The 18655-nt window shown below is 48.2% G+C and overlaps 2 protein-coding genes across 2 annotated transcripts in view; both read right to left on the bottom strand.

The window, feature by feature from the left end:
- The window catches only part of tmem184ba (transmembrane protein 184ba), a 14693-nt gene extending 6428 nt beyond the window's left edge, over nt 1-8265 (bottom strand). Inside the window, exons 1-4 of the mRNA XM_084456657.1 lie at nt 7934-8265; nt 7715-7758; nt 3515-3748; nt 1637-1802 (exon numbers count right to left, since the gene is read on the bottom strand). Coding sequence (XP_084312783.1) covers nt 1637-1802; nt 3515-3748 — 400 coding nt within the window. The 5' untranslated portion in view covers nt 7715-7758; nt 7934-8265. The remainder of the gene's footprint in view (nt 1-1636; nt 1803-3514; nt 3749-7714; nt 7759-7933) is intronic.
- A 2717-nt stretch (nt 8266-10982) lies between these two features.
- Nucleotides 10983-17252, bottom strand: csnk1e (casein kinase 1, epsilon; the record flags this gene model as incomplete). Its single annotated transcript, XM_084456658.1, has 9 exons — nt 10983-11015; nt 11565-11704; nt 12500-12695; nt 13159-13307; nt 14879-15049; nt 15842-16070; nt 16351-16499; nt 16751-16861; nt 17177-17252. The coding sequence occupies 9 exons, from the start codon at nt 17250-17252 to the stop codon at nt 10983-10985; spliced, it is 1254 nt and encodes a 417-aa protein (XP_084312784.1).
- Between the last annotated feature and the right edge of the window lie 1403 nt (nt 17253-18655).

Raw genomic sequence — 18655 nt, 5'->3', positions numbered from 1 at the left:
AGACCCCCCACTGTTCATATACTATGCTGAACTACAGTATGAACACCAATGAAGGCATGTGAGGCAGCCTTGAGCTGCCTCACACGCACATGTACACACACACACGTACACACACATACACACACACACATGGGAAAGCAGGCCTATGCCCCTGGAACTGGGGGAGGAGTGTGAAATGTCATATCTGTACCGGCCTTACAGTAGCAGGTGGCCCTCTGACTTTGCAGACGGTGTGTGTGTGTGTGTGTGTGTGTGCGTGCATGTCCTCTGCCATGTGTGTCCTATGTGTGTGTTCTGCTCAAGGCCAAGACGGTGTGTGTGTGTGTGTGTGTGTGTGTGTGGTGTGTGTGTGTGTGTGTGTGTGTATCTATATTTAGTTCAGGTGCCCTGGGGGAACAGGCTGTGAGCTGCAGTTCCCATGTGTCACCCAAATCTCAGCTACAGCACTAGCATCAGCTCTTCTATCCTCTCTCTCTCTCTCTCTCTCTCTTCCTTTCTTCCTCTCTCTCTCTCCCTCCCTCACCCTCTCTCTCTCTCCCTCCCTCACCCTCTCTCTCACTCCCTCCAGCAGAACCCTGCTCTCGTGTGCTCCATGAGAGCCACCTCGAACACAGTTACATGATATGACACACACACGTTCTCAGTCCTGTCTAAGCTGGCAGCTACATTTTGTGTGTGTGTGTGTGTGTGTGTGTGTGTGTTTATCACAGATCTGATCCCCACTTCCTCTGGGAGCCACCTGGGTAGCTGCTGTTGCTACTGCATGGTGACACAGCGGGCCCAAGCTGGGTTGAGCCCAGAGCTGATTGGTCAGTTCACCCGTTCACTCTCCAGCAAGTTTGGTAGAGATCCTCATTAGGGGAGCCGAGCACAGGGTTGCTATGCAACAGGTTCTCCCTTCCCAGAGATGAGGGCAGACAACAACAACGACAGAGAGAGAGAGAGAGAGAGAGAGAGAGAGGCAGAAAGGGGAGAGGAAGAAAATAGCCCCCCTCTTCACCCTCATAGCAGCCTCTAACCGTGTGAAAGTAGTCGTAGTCCTGTGGAAAACGCTTGTAGTGATGACGTCTGTCCGGGTCAAATTGATCACTATAAACCGATGATTATTTTAACTGAATTTTACATGGCGTTGACACGGCGTCAGGCTCCTCCCCAGAAACACAACAATTCTCTCCCTTTTTAAATCCCTCAAACCAGCTTATGGAAATGTACATGTGTCGTCTCCCAGGCTGTTAAAGGCTCAAGGGGTCATTACATTACGTGACCAGGCCTCATCAATCCACTTGCCGTGGGCAGCTTCAACCTCAGGTGCACGTTCAAGAAAGTTCCGCTGCTGCGTCTCGTTGGCTAGTTTTGGCAGTTTGATAAGCTTCAAGGAGACTATGCTTTTCATTAAGATTAAAAATGTAATTAAAATGAATGAAATTATTTTTCCCGTCATGATTTCAGTGCAAGCAGCAGCTAGCCTGACGCTGAATATCCATTTCCTTTCACTTTGCATTTTGAAAATTCAGATTCAGGGGCTGGAGCCAGGCTACCCAGCACCAGCCAGCCAAAAGCAGACGGGTGACCGACCGTGAGCCCCCAACGTCTCTTTGCTTCCTTTCCTCAAGCCCCCCTCCCCCTCCCCCCTCACCCTCGTAGCAGTCCCTGACTGTGTCGAAGTAGACGTAGTACTGGTCGTTGGTGAAGAACAGCAGGCTGAGCCAGGAGTCGAAGGCGTAGATTGGAACGATGAAGAGGATCCTGACGATGTGTCTCTGCTCGTTAGGAGAGCTGTAGTACCGCAGGTGCATGTAGATCTGAGGGGGGAGGGGGACGGGGGATGGGGGGGGGGGGGGGGTTGAGAGTGAGTTTCAGCCCATCTGACGGAAAAGTACACATTTTCATTGATTTACAAGGACAAGGTTCCGAGAACACAATAGCGTCGTTCTCCCTGTTGTACTGCCACCAGTTAATAATCAACAGGTGACCCACTAGAATATGAGGAACAAACGTGTGAATACACACAGTAGGAATTTGTACGACCACATCATCATCATCAGGTTTTCATTCTCCTCACAGAGCCTTGTGAGACCGTCCTCATCTCCTCACAGCTCACATTCAGTTTCGCTTCGCAGCTCAGTCTTGACTTCACTCTAACTCAAACGATTATTCTCCGATTACGTTTTGACCGGGCCAATCGGGGACTGTGTTCTGACTGCTGTTCTGCCCCCCAGTAGAACGTAGCCCCTGATTGGCTCCTGTGACAAAACAGTCGCTTGAAGCAACAAGCGTTAACGTTCAAGTTAGAATAAAAATAGCCATAAGTGCAGTTATTGGAGAAATAGTCTCAATAACAGCAACTAAACAAGAACACGAATATGGAAAGTGTTTCCGGAGTAAAAGACGTTTTCACCGTTCTTCCGACTGGATTTGGCCAACGTTTTGTTACACTGATTGGCAATTCTTCAAACTGAATGTGAGCTCACTAGATGAGCATGGTCTCACAAGTCATCTTCCAGAAGGTTTGTGCGTGTGTGTGTGTGTGCGTGTGTGAGTTCAAGCTCAATCAAACATTGCCGTTGCCAGGCAGCCTGTTCCCTGTGAGGGATAAACGGTGTGTGTTACTGCAGCATTATCTTACCTGGACTACTTACACTAGTCACTAGAACCTTCTCAGCAAACTACCTGATCATGTGAACTTGTGATCAAATGGTCGTCTGCAACTTTATTGTTATGCAACAACCTGTAAGGGTATCTTTCAAGACACAGTGACAGGCAGTGGTGCAGTGTATTACCTGGAGTGAGACTTGTACAGTATAACCTAGCGGTGCGGTGTATTACCTGGAGACAGTTACAGTATAACCTAGAGGTGCAGTGTATTACCTGGAGACAGGTATAGTATAACTCAGTGGTGCGGTGTATTACCTGGAGTGAGACAGGTACAGTATAACTTAGCGGTGCGGTGTATTACCGGGATACTGGTAGAATGAAACATGGCGGTGCAGTGTATTACCTGGAGACAGGTACAGTATAACCTAGCGGTGCTGTGTTTTACCTGGAGACAGGTACAGTATAATGGAATATGTAGGGGTGGGTCGTATGCCCACCTCCCTTGTTCTCTGTTAAGCGCATTGTGTTGCTTCTGGGTATGAAATGCACTATACAAATAAAGCTTTGGTGATTGATTGATATAACCTAGCGGTGCGGTGTATTACCTGGAGGCAGGTGCAGTATAATCGATGCAGTGTATCACCTGGAGACAGGTACAGTATAACCTAGCAGTGTATCACCTGGAGACAGGTACAGTATAATCTAGCGGTGTATTACCTGGAGACAGGTACAGTATAACCTAGCAGTGCGATGTATTACCAGGAGACAGGTACAGTATAACTAATCGGTGCGGTATATTACCTGGAGACAGGTACAGTATAAGCGGTGCAGTGTATTACCTGGAGACAGGTACAGTATAACTAAGTGGTGCGGTGTATTACCTGGAGACAGGTACTGTATAACCGGTGCGGTGTACTACCTGGTGACAGGTGAAGAGCAGGGCCGTCCAGACGAAGAACCCAGAGATGGCCTGGGCTGCAGGGCTCATGAGGAAGATGGGCTGGTCCGGGGTGAGCAGGGGGGCCTCGGGGAGCCATGAGATGTTAGGCCCCGGAGAGGCAGCGGTGGGGGGGGGGCCTGGAGCCACGCCCAGGGGGAGGTCCTCCCCCAGTCGCTCAGAGAGGGGCACGTCTCGCCTCCAGAGTCGGCTCATCTGGGAGACACAGAGAGTCATGAGTGTGACACTGTGAGAGGTGTGTGTGTGTGTGTGTGTGTGCCTGCGCGTGTCCAAAGTCGTCTCATTTCGACAACAGAGAGAAGGATAGAGATAAACTAAACGTGTTAGTCACATGATCATGCCAGGAGTCACATAACAAAGACCAACTCTGGTCCAAACGTTGTTTGTTTAAGCATAATAAAACTTGGTGGATAGCAGACTCTTATTTTCTACTATTAATTTTTTCGTCCTGCACCAGCGGTAAAGGGATTTTCGTGAACCAATCACAAACATACTTCTGATCTCTACCTCTAGCCTCTGAACTTGAGACTGGGCCAGTTATGGCCCGTATGACGTGTAGATACCAAAGCATTGATCAGGCAGAGAATCTGACTGTCCATCTATCAATCATCAACTGGATGTACTGATAGTCTAATCTGTGTTGATAAGAGCAGAGATAGAGGAATCGCTAGGGAATGACAAGAAAGGACAACTATGTGTGTGTATGTGTGTGTGTGTGTGTCTGTGTGTGTGTGTGTGTGTGTGTCTATTTAAGACAAAGGGTGCGTTAAGTAGCTGAGCGCTCACTCTTAGAATGCTCACTTTGAGCGCTGAGCGGTTTGCGCTGAGTTGCTAGGAGACAAGAACTTTTCACCTGCTGTCAATCATGTGTGATTAGCGAGCAGCATCGATTCCCAAGCCAAAACGCGCCCCTTGTTTTTTTTTGGTTCAAAACTGCTCTGAGCAGATCAGTTTGAGCGTAACTGAGCAACCTGTTAAGTTAATTCTGATCACTGATCGCTGACTGAGCGCTCAGCTACTTGACGCACCCAAAGTCTCTCTCTCCCCGCTACAAAGGAATCATATTCTCTCTTCACTCTTCCGTACCATATCACACGACAACAGCAATGTCTTTAGGAACCACCCATCAGTGACATTATCTACCTCAAGTCCTCCATTTCACTGACTATGGATGAAGAACAGAGCAGATGCCATTCATGTTCATTTCACGCCTGATCAGTTTTCAGAATGTCATCCTGCTGGAAGGCTGGTGTTCGTTGTTATTGTCAAACTGAAGTAATGTCAGATAGCACTCCCGGGAGTTTGTGACATTACTGAAGAGGACAGGAAAATAATAACAACAAACACACACTACAGCAGGACTTACAGTGCATCCGGAAAGTATTCATATCCCTTCACTTTTTATGTTACAGCCTTATTCCAAAATGTATTACATTATTTTTTTCTCAAAATTCTTCACACAATAGCCCATAATGACAAAGTGTTTTTTTGGTTTTTTTTGGCACATTTATTAAAAATAAAACACTCAAATATCTAATGTGCATATATGTATTCACACCCTTTACTCAATACTTTATTGAAGCACCTTTGTCAGCAATTACAGCCTCAAGTCTTCTTGAGTGTGATGCTACAAGCTTATCACACCCATTTTGGGCAGTTTCTCCCATTCTTCTTTGCAGATCCTCTCAAAGTCCATCAGGTTGGATGGGGAGCGTCGGTGCACCGATAGAGATGTTCAATCGGATTCAAGTCTGAGTTCTGGACTCAAGGACATTCACAGACTTGTCCCGAAGCCACTCCTTTGTTATCTTGGCTGTGTGTTTAGGGTCGTTGTCCTGTTGGAAGGTGAATCTTCAGCCCAGTCTGAGGTCCAGAGCGCTCTGGAGCAGGTTTTCATCAAGGATCTTTCTCTACATTGCTGCACTCATCTTTCCCTCGATACTGACCATTCTCCCAGTTCCCGCGTTGAAAAACATCCCCACAACATGATGCTGCCACCACCATGCTTCACTGTAGGGATGGTATTGGCCAGGTGATAAACTGTGCCTGGTTCCCTCCAGACATGATGCTTGGCATTCAAGCCAAAGAGTTCAATCTGGGTTTCATCAGACCAGAACATTTTATTTCTCATGGTCTAAGAGTCCTTTAGGTGCCTTTTGGCAAACTCTTTTGGCTGTCATGTGCCTTTTCCTGAGACTGACTTTTGCTTCCGTCTGGCCACTCGCCCATAAAGGCCTGATTGGTGGAGTGCTTCAGAGATGGTTGTCTTTCTGGAAGGTTCTCCCATCTCCACAGAAGAATGAGTCCTGATGGTTGCAAACTTCTTCCATTTACGAATGATGGAGACTACTGTGCCCATTGGGACCTTCAATGCTGCATATTTTTTTGTACCGTTCCCCAGATCTGTGCCTTGATACAATCCTGTCTCGGAGGTCTACAGAGAATTCTTTTGACTTTGGTTTGTGCTCTGACATGCACCGTCAACTGTGGGAGCTTATATAGACAGGTGTGTGCCTTTCTAAATCATGTCCAGTCAATTGAATTGACCACAGGTGGACTCCAATGAAGTTGTACAAACCTCTCAAGGATGACCAGTGGAGACAGGATGCACCTGAGCTCAATTTTGAGTGTCATAGCAAAGGGAGTGAATACTGTAAGTATGTAGGCCTACAGTACTGTACATGTGATATATATATATATATGCACACATTTTTATACATTTGCAAAAAAATAAAAATAAAAACTTTTTTTCACTTTGTCCTTATGGGGAAAAATTTTGAAAAAATGTTGGAATAAGGCTGTAACATAACAAAATGTAGAAAAGGTGAAAGGAGATGAATACTTTCCAGATGCACTAACAAAATGCACAGACACACAGGCTATAAATAGCCTGCTGTGACTCATACTGCCATTCTTTAAGCAAAACCCAAGAAAGAGAGAGAGAAAGAGAGAGATGGAGAAAGATAGTAAGAGATGGAGAGAGAGGGAGAAAGGGATGGAGAGACAGAGAGAGAGAGAAAGAGAGAGAAGAGAGAGAGGGAGAGAGCACAGGGCAGCATAAAGGAAGCACAGACTTACACTGACCTATCATGGCTTGGCTGCCTCTACTGTATGGTAACCATAAGTCATGGTAAATGGTAAATGGACTGCACTTACAGTATATAGCGCTTTTATCCAAAGTACTTTAGAATGGCCTCTCATTCATCCATTCACACACCAACGGCAGCAGCTGCCATGCAAGGTGCTAGCCTGTTCATTGGGAGCAATTTGGGGTTCAGCGTCTTGCCCAAGGACACTTCGACATGTGGACAGGAGGAGCCGGGATTCGAACCACCGACCCTACGATGACTGGACCCACTCTACCTCCTGAGCCACAGTCGCCCCAATTTATATGAACACAGCACACACACTGACCTGGCTAGATACTGTGGACTGGGGCATTCATAACACACTCAAATGCAAACATATAAATACACACACACAATGTGTCTTCATTCTCCCTAAACACAGTTCAATGAAATGATATGCACTAAATTGAAAGCTGCTCTCAGCAGTGTGTGTGCATGTGTGTGTGTGAGAGAGAACTGTGTTGGCAGTTTTATCGGTGTGCCATGGTGAGTCATTTGTATTAGTTTGCATTGGATCAGCACATCAACATGCATAATGGCAATGAATGCATCAACGATGGATGCACTGATATATACACACACACACACACACACACACACACAAAGACTGTGCTTGGGAAATGAAGGTTTGCTGAGGCACATGGCCATCTGTGTGTTTCCTTTGAAAGGCAAAAGGGCAGTCTGTGACACGCACGCGCATGCACACACAATGGAATGATGTGGCTGCAGACTGACAGGTGAGAGGAGGGGTCAGAGTACTAATAAAGGAACAGATGGGAGAGAAAGGGAGTTAGGCAGACAATGTGCGTGTTGGTCATTGATATAAAGTAGTTGTAGTATGGGTGGCAGCCAGACAAGATTAGCTCATATGCAACGTCACATGGCAGTTATATGTCAGTCTAGGTCATTGAAACCCAACACATTTCTCATACTTGGGCCAAAACAGCCCCCCTTGCTTAAATGACCTAACCTTAACAGTGTTTGGCTAGTTGTAACTCGAACCCCCTCAAAATTGCGACAAGCTGTCTCTCACCTTTGAAGTAGTTTTCAGTCTTCAAACTCGAATCAGAGAGAATTCTGAAGAACAGATAATTAACATTCAGTGCCAGTTTTAAACTGTTTCACCTATTCCCATCCATGTTTTACGAAAATATGAATAGTATCCTAATTAAGAGTGTTTCATATTTCGTTAATATTACTTTCGTTTAAGTTCTGATGTCCACCTTTATCCATACGCACTTAAACGTCTCACCTTGATTTTGTCGATGTTTTTTAACTGAAGTCGGAGAAGTCTAATACCAAAAATAAAACAGAAATGCCCTTAAATCCTCAAAGCTGCCACCGTTACTCGGTCATCCATGTTTATAACTCCCAGTGCGTCTGCTCGACTGGAAATCTCTGCGCCTGAAGAGTTCAATCCCGTTGAAAAATCTCAATTCTGAAGTTTGAATCTCATTTTTGCATCGCTGTGTCCTTCTTCATTCCATCGTAAACAGCTTTATCAAACCATGCATGCAAAATATCTGTTGTTAACAGGAGAACGCGCGATGTAATTCCTTTCTCCCTTCCCCGCACATCGGCGTTTTGTCAATTGCCACACAAACGGAATCCCCTCGGATTACAGTAGGAGATCAACTCGTTCGGGCCATTTCGGAGGTTCAACCGAGTGACATGCTACGTCTCGACCAATCACTGCCAAGTGCACATGCGCATGCCTGGTGTGAGAGTTCTATTTCTCTCTCCACACACACACACACACGCACGCACGCACACACACACACACACACACACCGTTAAAAAGACACTGTTAAGTTGTGCATATCTTTATTGATTCATAAAATATACACAAATATCATTGTAATAAAGTCTAAGCATGGTCATGTACAAGTGTACCTTGGTGCATACGCAGCCATATCCCACCAATAAGATCCATCTTAAAAACACTACCTACTGCCCAGCCCTTTGACCTTCCACTCTCATCCCACCAACTACACCCTCTACAGGTTAATCTTTCCTAACACAGCGACATCATCACACCTAGTACATTTTGGCTTTTAACACAAATTTGATTTTTACTGTATTTATTTACACCGGATCTGGGAAAAGAAATAAGCAGTTTTAGTGTTTTGACTTGTTCAACTCCGAAACCCTCCATCTGCATCTCTTCCATTGCTCTGGTTCTTTCTGTTCTGTGGAGTTTAAATAAAGCTTGATCACCAACCGCCGCCACTGTGACCACGGTCAGGGACGCCAAAGACAGCCGGAGACGGACAGAGAGGACGGGTGACAGCCCATCTCCCTGCATCCCCTAGCTTTTTATTCTGATTCCCCCTCGTTGACTGCTGCGCCTTTTTCCAGACGGCCGGGCCCAGCTGAGCCAGGCGGAGCTATACTTAACTGGGCCTGACCTGGTTATGCCTCCACTGCAGTTACCGGAGCTGCGCAGGAGAGAACAGATGCTGCGATAACGGAACGGCCCGGGCCAAAAAACGGGCGTGAAAACGGACATTCACCTGCCTGTGACTACGAGGTGAATGACAAACTAACAGTAAGACAACAAGACAGTCACTGACAGACACGGACGCGAGCGACCCCACCCCTCCGAGCAAGTTTGTTGCAAACTTTCTCACATTCAATCACTTACTTCATACACATCCCTTTCTAAATAAAGTTAATTCTGCATCTGACTGTGTTTCTCTCTCTCTCCAAGTCTCCTCTACCGCCTGCATTTCTCAATACATGAGTTTAAATAAGTGAGCTTTTATCTCATGTTGATGAATCTGTGAAATATTCCATAATTACCATTGACTTATTCACCTATAATAAACAGAAAGATCACTGTTAGCTGTAAGTACAGAAGTTCTCCAGCTGGAGAGTCAGTGTTTGTTGACGAGTTGTCTTTAAACCTACACATGTGCCCAAATGACAACATCTCAATGATGGAAACAGCTAGAATAATCAAGAGTTGAGTCCTTTTGCGCACTTGTCAAGCTTCTGAAAAGATGGGACCCGATTGGTCGCAGGGATCATGTAACCAGGCAATGAGAGTGAAGGAGGGCGGGGCCAGAAGAGGTCACATGCCCTTGAGGTGGCCTGTGATTCGCCTGGTCAAAGTTCTTCTGACAAGACAAGAGAATGTCCTTAAGTCGCCAGTCCTCCGTCTCCTTCTCTCTTCTCTCTCCTCTCCTCCTCTCTTCTCCCTGGTCAGTTACGGTCACACAGATACGGGGCAGGCGCACTCGTTCACACGTTCAATCCTCCCTTCATTTACCCCTGTTCTTTCTTTTCGTTTTCGTCCATTCATTCACGCTTTATTTTTTCAAAAGTTCTTGAGGGGTTATTGGATACCTCTCAGGCTGCAGTACTGGAGCAGAAGAGAAAGGCCATTTTTATTACACACATTTGTTACATAAAGAACATGTGTGTTATACACACTACAGTATCGTTGCACCTGAACAGCAGCTAACAAGCTAAGACTGAAATATCATTGAAATGTCACATTTGAAGTTAAAGCATTCACTGCTTACAATAGTGGTTTATATTAGTGGTGTGTAGTGATGGTCAGATAGATTAGTGGTGTGTACTACAGTGATGGTCAGGGTTGGATAGATAGATAGTGACGGTCAGGGCTAGATAGTTAGATTAGTGGTGTGTAGTGATGGTAATGGTCAGATAGATTAGTGGTGTGTAGTGATGGTAATGGTCAGATAGATAAGTGGTGTGTAGTGATGGTAATGGTCAGATAGATTAGTGGTGTGTAGTGATGGTAATGGTCAGATAGATTAGTGGTGTGTAGTGATGGTAATGGTCAGATAGATTAGTGGTGTGTAGTGATGGTAATGGTCAGATAGATTAGTGGTGTGTAGTGATGGTAATGGTCAGATAGATTAGTGGTGTGTAGTGATGGTAATGGTCAGATAGATTAGTGGTGTGTAGTCATGGTAATGGTCAGATAGATTAGTGGTGTGTAGTGATGGTCATGGTCAGATAGATTAGTGGTGTGTAGTCATGGTAATGGTCAGATAGATTAGTGGTGTGTAGTGATGGTCATGGTCAGATAGATTAGTGGCGTTGATGGTCAGATAGATTAGTGGCCTTGATGGTCAGATAGATTAGTGGCGTTGATGGTCAGGGTCAGATAGATTAGTGGCGTTGATGGTCAGATAGATTAGTGGCGTTGATGGTCAGGGTCAGATAGATTAGTGGCGTTGATGGTCAGGGTCAGATAGATTAGTGGCGTTGATGGTCAGGGGTCTCTGTACCTGGCAGGTGTGTTGTCCAGCAGGGCAGGCAGGACAGGATCACTTCCCCAGGTGTTCAAACGGCACACTGACCTGGGGACGGGGTCAGGACACAGGGGCGGGGTCAGGAGACAGGGGCGGGGTCAGTAGACAGGGGCGGGGCCAAGAGACAGGGGGGAGAGATCCAAATGGGGGGTGGGGGTGGGGAGGGTCACGTGGGACACATTGCAGTCATCGTGGATAGAAGTTTATGGTACATACCAATAATCTGGAATCTTAACTGCTCCAATATTATTTATAAAGCATTGCATATGTCATTTTATCATTAATATACATTATCTCTATAGTTACAAATAATAGACATTGGGGCAATAAATTATTCAAGCCTGTGCTGAAGTCAGTGTCTCAGTAGTCTGACTCAACGGATGTAGGTTTTGGCAATAAACCTTGTCATTCGTTGTCACACTGCCCAATCAGTGGCGAGACTGGCGACGCAAATTAATCTGATTCGGGCCGAGAGATTCTAATATGTCCAGCCAGACCTGTCCCCGGCGCTGGCACAGCGTAAACGAAGTGTGGGGACAGGTCTGGTTATTAGAGACTAGTGTCTCAGGACTTTATTCCGGCCCCAAGGTGACCTACTTGTGATGTGGCAATACGTGATTGGTCGAGGCGGGCGGTGATATCAGAGGAGGAGACGTTGGCGGGGGCGCCACGGTGGAGCCTCATGGCCACCTTCCTCTCCCGCTCCGCACGAGACACGGCCTGGGGAGATCGGTTACCTATGCACACACACACACACACGCACACACACATACGCACACACATGCACACACACACACACACACACACAAAACATACAGACACACACACAACACACACACACAAAACATACAGTACACACGCACACACACACAAAACATACACACATAAGACACACACACACACACAAAACATACAGTACACACACACACACACACACAAAACATACAGTACACACATAAAACACACACACACAGAAAACATACAGTACACACGCACACACACACACACACACACACACAGAAAACATACAGACACACACACACAAAACATACAGACACACACATACACATACACACACACACACAAAACATACACACACACACATACACAAAACATACAGTACACACACACACACACACACACACACACATATGCGCACACACACACACACACACACACACAAAACATACAGACACACACACAAAACATACATACACACATGCACACACGCACGCACACACACACAAACAGAACACATACAAACAAAAACAGACATACATACATCCAAAGACAGACAAACAGTATACTTCACATGAATGCTCCAACTCATAGAAAAGGCTACATTCATAAAACCCCAGTCCTAAACAAACTGGCCTTTATGGAGTAATGAAGGAAAAAGCGGGTTGTAAAGTACACACACACACGCACATGCACACGCACACGCACACAGACACACACACACGCACGCGCGCACACACCCATCGTCCCCCCAGTTTTCACATGGTCTCTTCCAGTGCGTGGTCTGGCCTCACCTGACTGTTGGACCCGGGAGGCGGGGTTGGAGGCGGCGGCCTCGGGGCCGTTCCTGACCCGGTTGGCTGCGGGGGGGTTGGGGCCGGGGAGCAGGGCACGGGCTGCTACGCCTCTCGGCCCCCCTCCGATCCTCTCGTCCGCCTCCTTCCCCTCCCTCCGCTCTCTCTCTCCGTCCTCTGCTGTCCTGCTGGCACCCTGACCGCACAGAGAAACCGCTACATGTTACAAACTGTTCTGCGCTTGCTGAGACTTAAAATCTTAGATCTGGAAATACGAGATTAATTATTTTGTTTTAAAGTTATTTGCTAGTTTCTATCTTATTTCTAGACTCAAACCATCTTAGTTAAAGATTTCCTATCAAGTAAAATTATTTTGCTGCATATGCAGATCATTTCACCAGCATTAAGTAATTTCTCCTCAAATTCAGTATTTATTTCTTGTATTTTAACTAATGTTTTTTGCAGTGTACTCTGGAGAGGAAACATCGTAGTGGAGGGAAAGATTTGTCAGAGCGAATGAAAGATTTGTAGGTCTCGCTGCAAATCCCAGAGAATTGACCGTGAATGTCACAGATAAGTGTGGATCAGCGCTTTCAGGGTACACAGGTTGAACACAAGAGACGGGAGAGAACCCAAGAGAGAACGTCAAAGGAACGTACAAACTTGAGCATGTTCCAGTCGAAGACGTAGTCGTAGGAGAAGCCCTGCCGGTGGAACAGGTTCCTGAAGAGCTGCCGCAGGTACGAGTAGTCGGGCTTGTCGTCAAAGCGCAGCGAGCGGCAGAGGTTCAGATAGGTGGAGAACTCAGCTGAGAGAGAGGGGGGACAGGAGAGGAGAGAGAGGGGACAGGAGAGGAGAGAGAGGGGACAGGAGAGGAGAGGGGGGGGGGACAGGAGAGGAGAGAGAGGGGGGGGAAAGGAGAGGAGAGAGAGGGGGGACAGGAGAGGAGAGAGAGGGGGGGGACAGGAGAGGAGAGAGAGAGGGGGACAGGAGAGGAGAGAGGGAGGGGGGACAGGAGAGGAGAGAGAGAGGGGGACAGGAGAGGAGAGAGGGAGGGGGGACAGGAGAGGAGAGAGAGGGAGGGACAGGACAGGAGAGGAGAGAGAGGGAGGGACAGGAGAGGAGAGAGAGGGAGGGACAGGAGAGGAGAGGGGGGGGACAGGAGAGGAGAGAGAGGGGGGGACAGGAGAGGAGAGAGAGGGGGGGGACAGGAGAGGAGAGAGAGAGGGGCGACAGGAGAGGAGAGAGAGGGGACAGGAGAGGAGAGAGAGGGGGGGACAGGAGAGGAGAGAGAGGGGGGGGACAGGAGAGGAGAGAGAGGGAGGGACAGGAGAGGAGAGGGGGGGGACAGGAGAGGAGAGAGAGAGGGGGAAAGGAGAGGAGAGAGAGGGGGGGACAGGAGAGGAGAGAGAGGGGACAGGAGAGGAGAGAGAGGGGGGGGACAGGAGAGGAGAGAGAGGGGGACAGGAGAGGAGAGAGAGGGGGACAGGAGAGGAGAGAGAGGGGACAGGAGAGGAGAGAGAGGGGAGGACAGGAGAAGAGAGAGGGGGGGACAGGAGAGGAGAGGGGGGGGACAGGAGAGGAGAGAGAGGGTGGGGACAGGAGAGGAGAGAGAGAGGGGGGACAGGAGAGGAGAGAGAGAGGGGGGACAGGAGAGGAGAGAGAGGGAGGGACAGGAGAGGAGAGGGGGGGGACAGGAGAGGAGAGAGAGAGGGGGAAAGGAGAGGAGAGAGAGGGGGGGACAGGAGAGGAGAGAGAGGGGACAGGAGAGGAGAGAGAGGGGGGGGACAGGAGAGGAGAGAGAGGGGGACAGGAGAGGAGAGAGAGGGGGACAGGAGAGGAGAGAGAGGGGACAGGAGAGGAGAGAGAGGGGAGGACAGGAGAAGAGAGAGGGGGGGACAGGAGAGGAGAGGGGGGGGACAGGAGAGGAGAGAGGGGGACAGGAGAGGAGAGAGAGGGGGGGGACAGGAAAGGAGAGAGAGGGAGGGACAGGAGAGGAGAGAGAGGGGACAGGAGAGGAGAGAGAGGGGAGGACAGGAGAGGAGAGGGGGGGGGACAGGAGAAGAGAGAGGGGGGGACAGGAGAGGAGAGAGAGGGGGGGGGCAGGAAAGGAGAGAGAGGGAGGGGGGGACAGGAGAGGAGAGAGAGAGGGGGGACAGGAGAGGAGAGAGAGGGGACAGGAGAAGAGAGAGAGAGGAAAGCAAAGATGGAGAGAGCGTGGAGTGAAGAAGGTGGGGAGGGGGAGGGGGGGAGAGGGACAAAAGAGAGAGAGAAGAAATGAGGGGAGAACAGATCACTCTACAAGTAAGACGGTAGCTTTCACATTTGGGCGCGGTTCTCAAAATAAATACACACTCTCACACACACATAGACACTTACAGGGGTAGCCCTTGCAGAGCACCTCGATGGGGGTGGACATCTTCTTCTCGCTGATGCGTTCGTACTTCTGCCTCTTGGTGGCGGCCTTGAGGCCCTGCCAGGGCAGCGAGCCCAGGTTGAAGTACATGAGGACGTAGCCCAGAGACTCCAGGTCATCACGCCTCGACTGCTCTGGACAGGGAGAGAGAGACAGGGGGACGGACATGAGGACGTACAGTAGCCCTGAGACTCCAGCCTGGACAGCTCTGCTGGGGGGGGGGGGGGGGGGGGAGGAAAGGAGAGGAGTTGAGAAGGAAGGAAGCATGGGAGAGGAGAGAGAGAAAGAAAGACAGAAAGAAAGAAAGAAAGAAAGAAAGAAAGAAAGAAAGAAAGAAAGAAAGAAAGAAAGAAAGAAAGAAAGAAAGAAAGAAAGAAAGAAAGAAAGAAAGAAAGAAAGAAAGAAAGAAAGAAAGAAAGAAAGAAAGAAAGAAAGACAGACAGAAAGAAAGAAAGAAAGAAAGAAAGAAGGAAAGAAGGAAAGAAGAAAAGAAGGAAATAAGACAGAAAGAAAGAAAGAAAGAAAGAAAGAAAGAAAGAAAGAAAGAAAGGGATCCAGAGGGAGGATGTGGAGAGGAGAGAGGAAGGGAGAAGAGAGGAGAGAGAAGAGGAAGAAAAAGATCCAGGATCCAGAGAGAGGAGGTATAGAGAGAAAGGAGAAGAAGAGAGGAGAGGAGGGAAGAGGAGAGGAGGGGAAGAAAGGCAGAAAAGAAAGAGGGATCCAGAGAGAGGAGGTACAGAGGGGTCAATACTAGGAGTCCTGCTGCAGTCCTTCTGAGGCTCTGATCAATACACACGCAATCACATCCAAATCTATTGACTTTGCAGCATGATGACACACACAAACAGCCAATGACAGATCAGAACAGCACATTCACAAACATATAGTACACACACACGTGCACTGCATGTGTCTGTCAGTTTTACCGATGCCCAGGTGTGTGCTGATGGAGGCGTAGCGGGCGGTGCCGGTCAGGTTCTTGTTCTCCCGGTAGGGGATGTGCTGGTGCGTGCGCGCGTCGCGGTACTTCTTGGCCAGGCCGAAGTCGATGATGTAGACCAGGTTGCCCTTCTTGCCGAGCCCCATCAGGAAGTTGTCTGGCTTCACGTCGCGGTGGATGAAGTTCTTAGAGTGGATGTACTCGATCCTGCTGATCTGTGAGGGACAGAGAGAGAGAGAGAGAGAGAGAGAGAGAGAGAGAGAGAGAGAGAGAGAGAGAGAGGGGAGGTCAGTTATCACACACGGTTAATATAGCTACTCTAATAACACACAGTTACACTAATTATACACGGGTAGACACACTGTCGTTCTATAGGCGTTAGAAGACAACATCACCCCATTGTGAACACACACACACACGCGCACGCACACACACACACACACGCGCACACACACGCACACACACACACACACACACACACACACACACACATACCATCTGGTCAGCCAGTAGCAGGACGGTCTTGAGGCTGAACTTGCGGGAGCAGAAGTTGAAGAGGTCCTCCAGGCTGGGCCCCAGCAGCTCCATCACCATCACGTTGTAGTCGCCCTCCGCTCCGCACCACTTGATGGACGGGATCCCCACTGCGCGCCCGGACGCACACACACACACACACACACGCACGCACGCACGCACGCACGCACGCACACACGCACGCACACACACACACACACACACACACACACACACACACACACACACACACACAGGGGAAAGTTAAAGCTGTCCCTCTCTTCAACTTAGTCGGCCTCACCTCTTCATACTCAACCCTCATCCGCCCCCCCCACCACTCATCCCCCCTCCCCCACCACTCATCCCTCCCTGCTCCTCTCACCTCCTCCCTGCATCATCTTGTAGAACTTGCTCTCGATGTGCAGCTGGGGGTGTTTGGTCTTCACACACTCCAGCTTGATGGCCACCTCCTCCCCCGTGGCAATGTTGGCACCTGGCAGACACACATGCACACACACAAACACACACACACACACACACACACACACACACACACACACACACACACACACACAATGTACCACCATGACCCCCATGTGATTCTACTGACATGATGTGTTCCTTTGATGTTGTGGTCTCATTGATATCTACTGGCAGATAAGTAGTGTATCAGGGAGATCACATTCAACACAGGTAGAAAGCACCTGGAGACGTCTCATCTCCACTCATTGTAATGTAGGCAGCGATGTGTGAAGAACGACTTGATTCAAAACGATTCAAAATCAACAACGAAAACACAAGCCTTTACCCAGGTAAATATCTCCGAAGGAGCCGCTGCCGATCTTCCTCCCCAGACGATACTTGTTCCCCACCCTCAGCTCCATGGCTTCTGGTCTTCACAACTCACTGAAGAGGTAAACACACACACACAAATGCAAGCACGCACACATACAACCTCTTATCAATCAGACAAGCAATCAATTGAGCAGAAGGACATTGTGGTGCAGGGAGCTCTAACCTAGGCTGGATGCGGTACCAACTAGGGTGATGGAATAAGATATCCAGAAAAAAGGAAAAGAGAGAGACTAGGATGAAATAGAGTGAGTCAGGGTGAAAGAGTGTAAGGAGGTAAGCCAAGTTTCTGATTCAGGAAAAGTTTTTATTATTATTATTGTTATTATTATTATTATTAATAATAACTAAAGGTGTTTTAACTAACTAATCTGAAAGCCAAATAGACTTTCTCAGCCAGCGCGTTTGAATGAAGACAGGATCAGAGAAGGGAAAACAGTGTGAATCTGGGATAATTTATTCAGCACTTTGAACCGCTCCGCGCCTCCTTCTCACATCAAAGGAAACCAGCCCCAACACAAATAATTAGCATAACCTCATAATTCAACTGTCCCTAGTGACATGAAATGAAATGTGCTCTCTTCTCAGCTGGTCTTCTCTGCAAGCCCCCCCCCCCCCCCATCATCCCAGGGCAATCTGAATATCCAGGATAGAAATCGCTGGAGGTTTTGGATTTATCTGCAATGTGCTAGTCGTATTATTCTCCCCCTTTAAAGAAGTGTACAGATAAATCTATTGCCAAAACACTAGGGTTGTGAATGAGCCACCGGATAGTCTATAGGCCTCCATAGTCTGTAAATCTATGTTACAGGGAGCAGTTTAAATGCCGTCAAATAGGCCTCTACCGTCTATTTCATGACCATATTCTGTGCGAACATTACAGTAACCTATTACTGAGACTAGTTTCTCAACATGATTAGGAAACAAATCGCTCGTGACTGCCCGTCCAAGCTCGGTCTCTGCTCAGGAACCAGGCTCAGGAACCAGGCTCAGGAACCAGGCTTGTGTTACAACATTTAGTCCCACTATTGTCGCCAAGACGCCAAGCACGTCACCTTGCACAGGGCAGATCTGGAGCAGAGGGACTACATTAAATCTAGTGAACAAACAGGTTATATGAAAATCCATCCGATACAGGTTAATGAAAATGATTTTATGACGATGAAAGCTGTGTTTATTTTTGTGGAGTAGCCGCACCCTTGACTTTGGATCCTCCCGGTCGAAAAAACCTTTCTAGATTCCCCCTTCCGAATCCATTTGTGTATCCTCCTCAGTCTCATGCAAACCCCAAACACATCCTAGACACTATTCCCACTGAGCAGCGTCTCCTCACCAGATTATGGCAAACTCCTCGGGGACGCAGCTCCGGTGGTGCTGAAAGGGGTCGTCGCTACTCAAACAGGACCATGGACAGCGACGGACGGACGCAGCTTTT

The sequence above is a fragment of the Borostomias antarcticus genome, assembly GCF_949987555.1.
Source record: "Borostomias antarcticus genome assembly, chromosome: 22".
Taxonomy (NCBI): Eukaryota; Metazoa; Chordata; class Actinopteri; order Stomiiformes; family Stomiidae; genus Borostomias; species Borostomias antarcticus.
The sequence above is the reverse complement of the archived record's forward strand: the minus strand, read 5'-3'. Positions and strand labels throughout refer to the sequence as shown.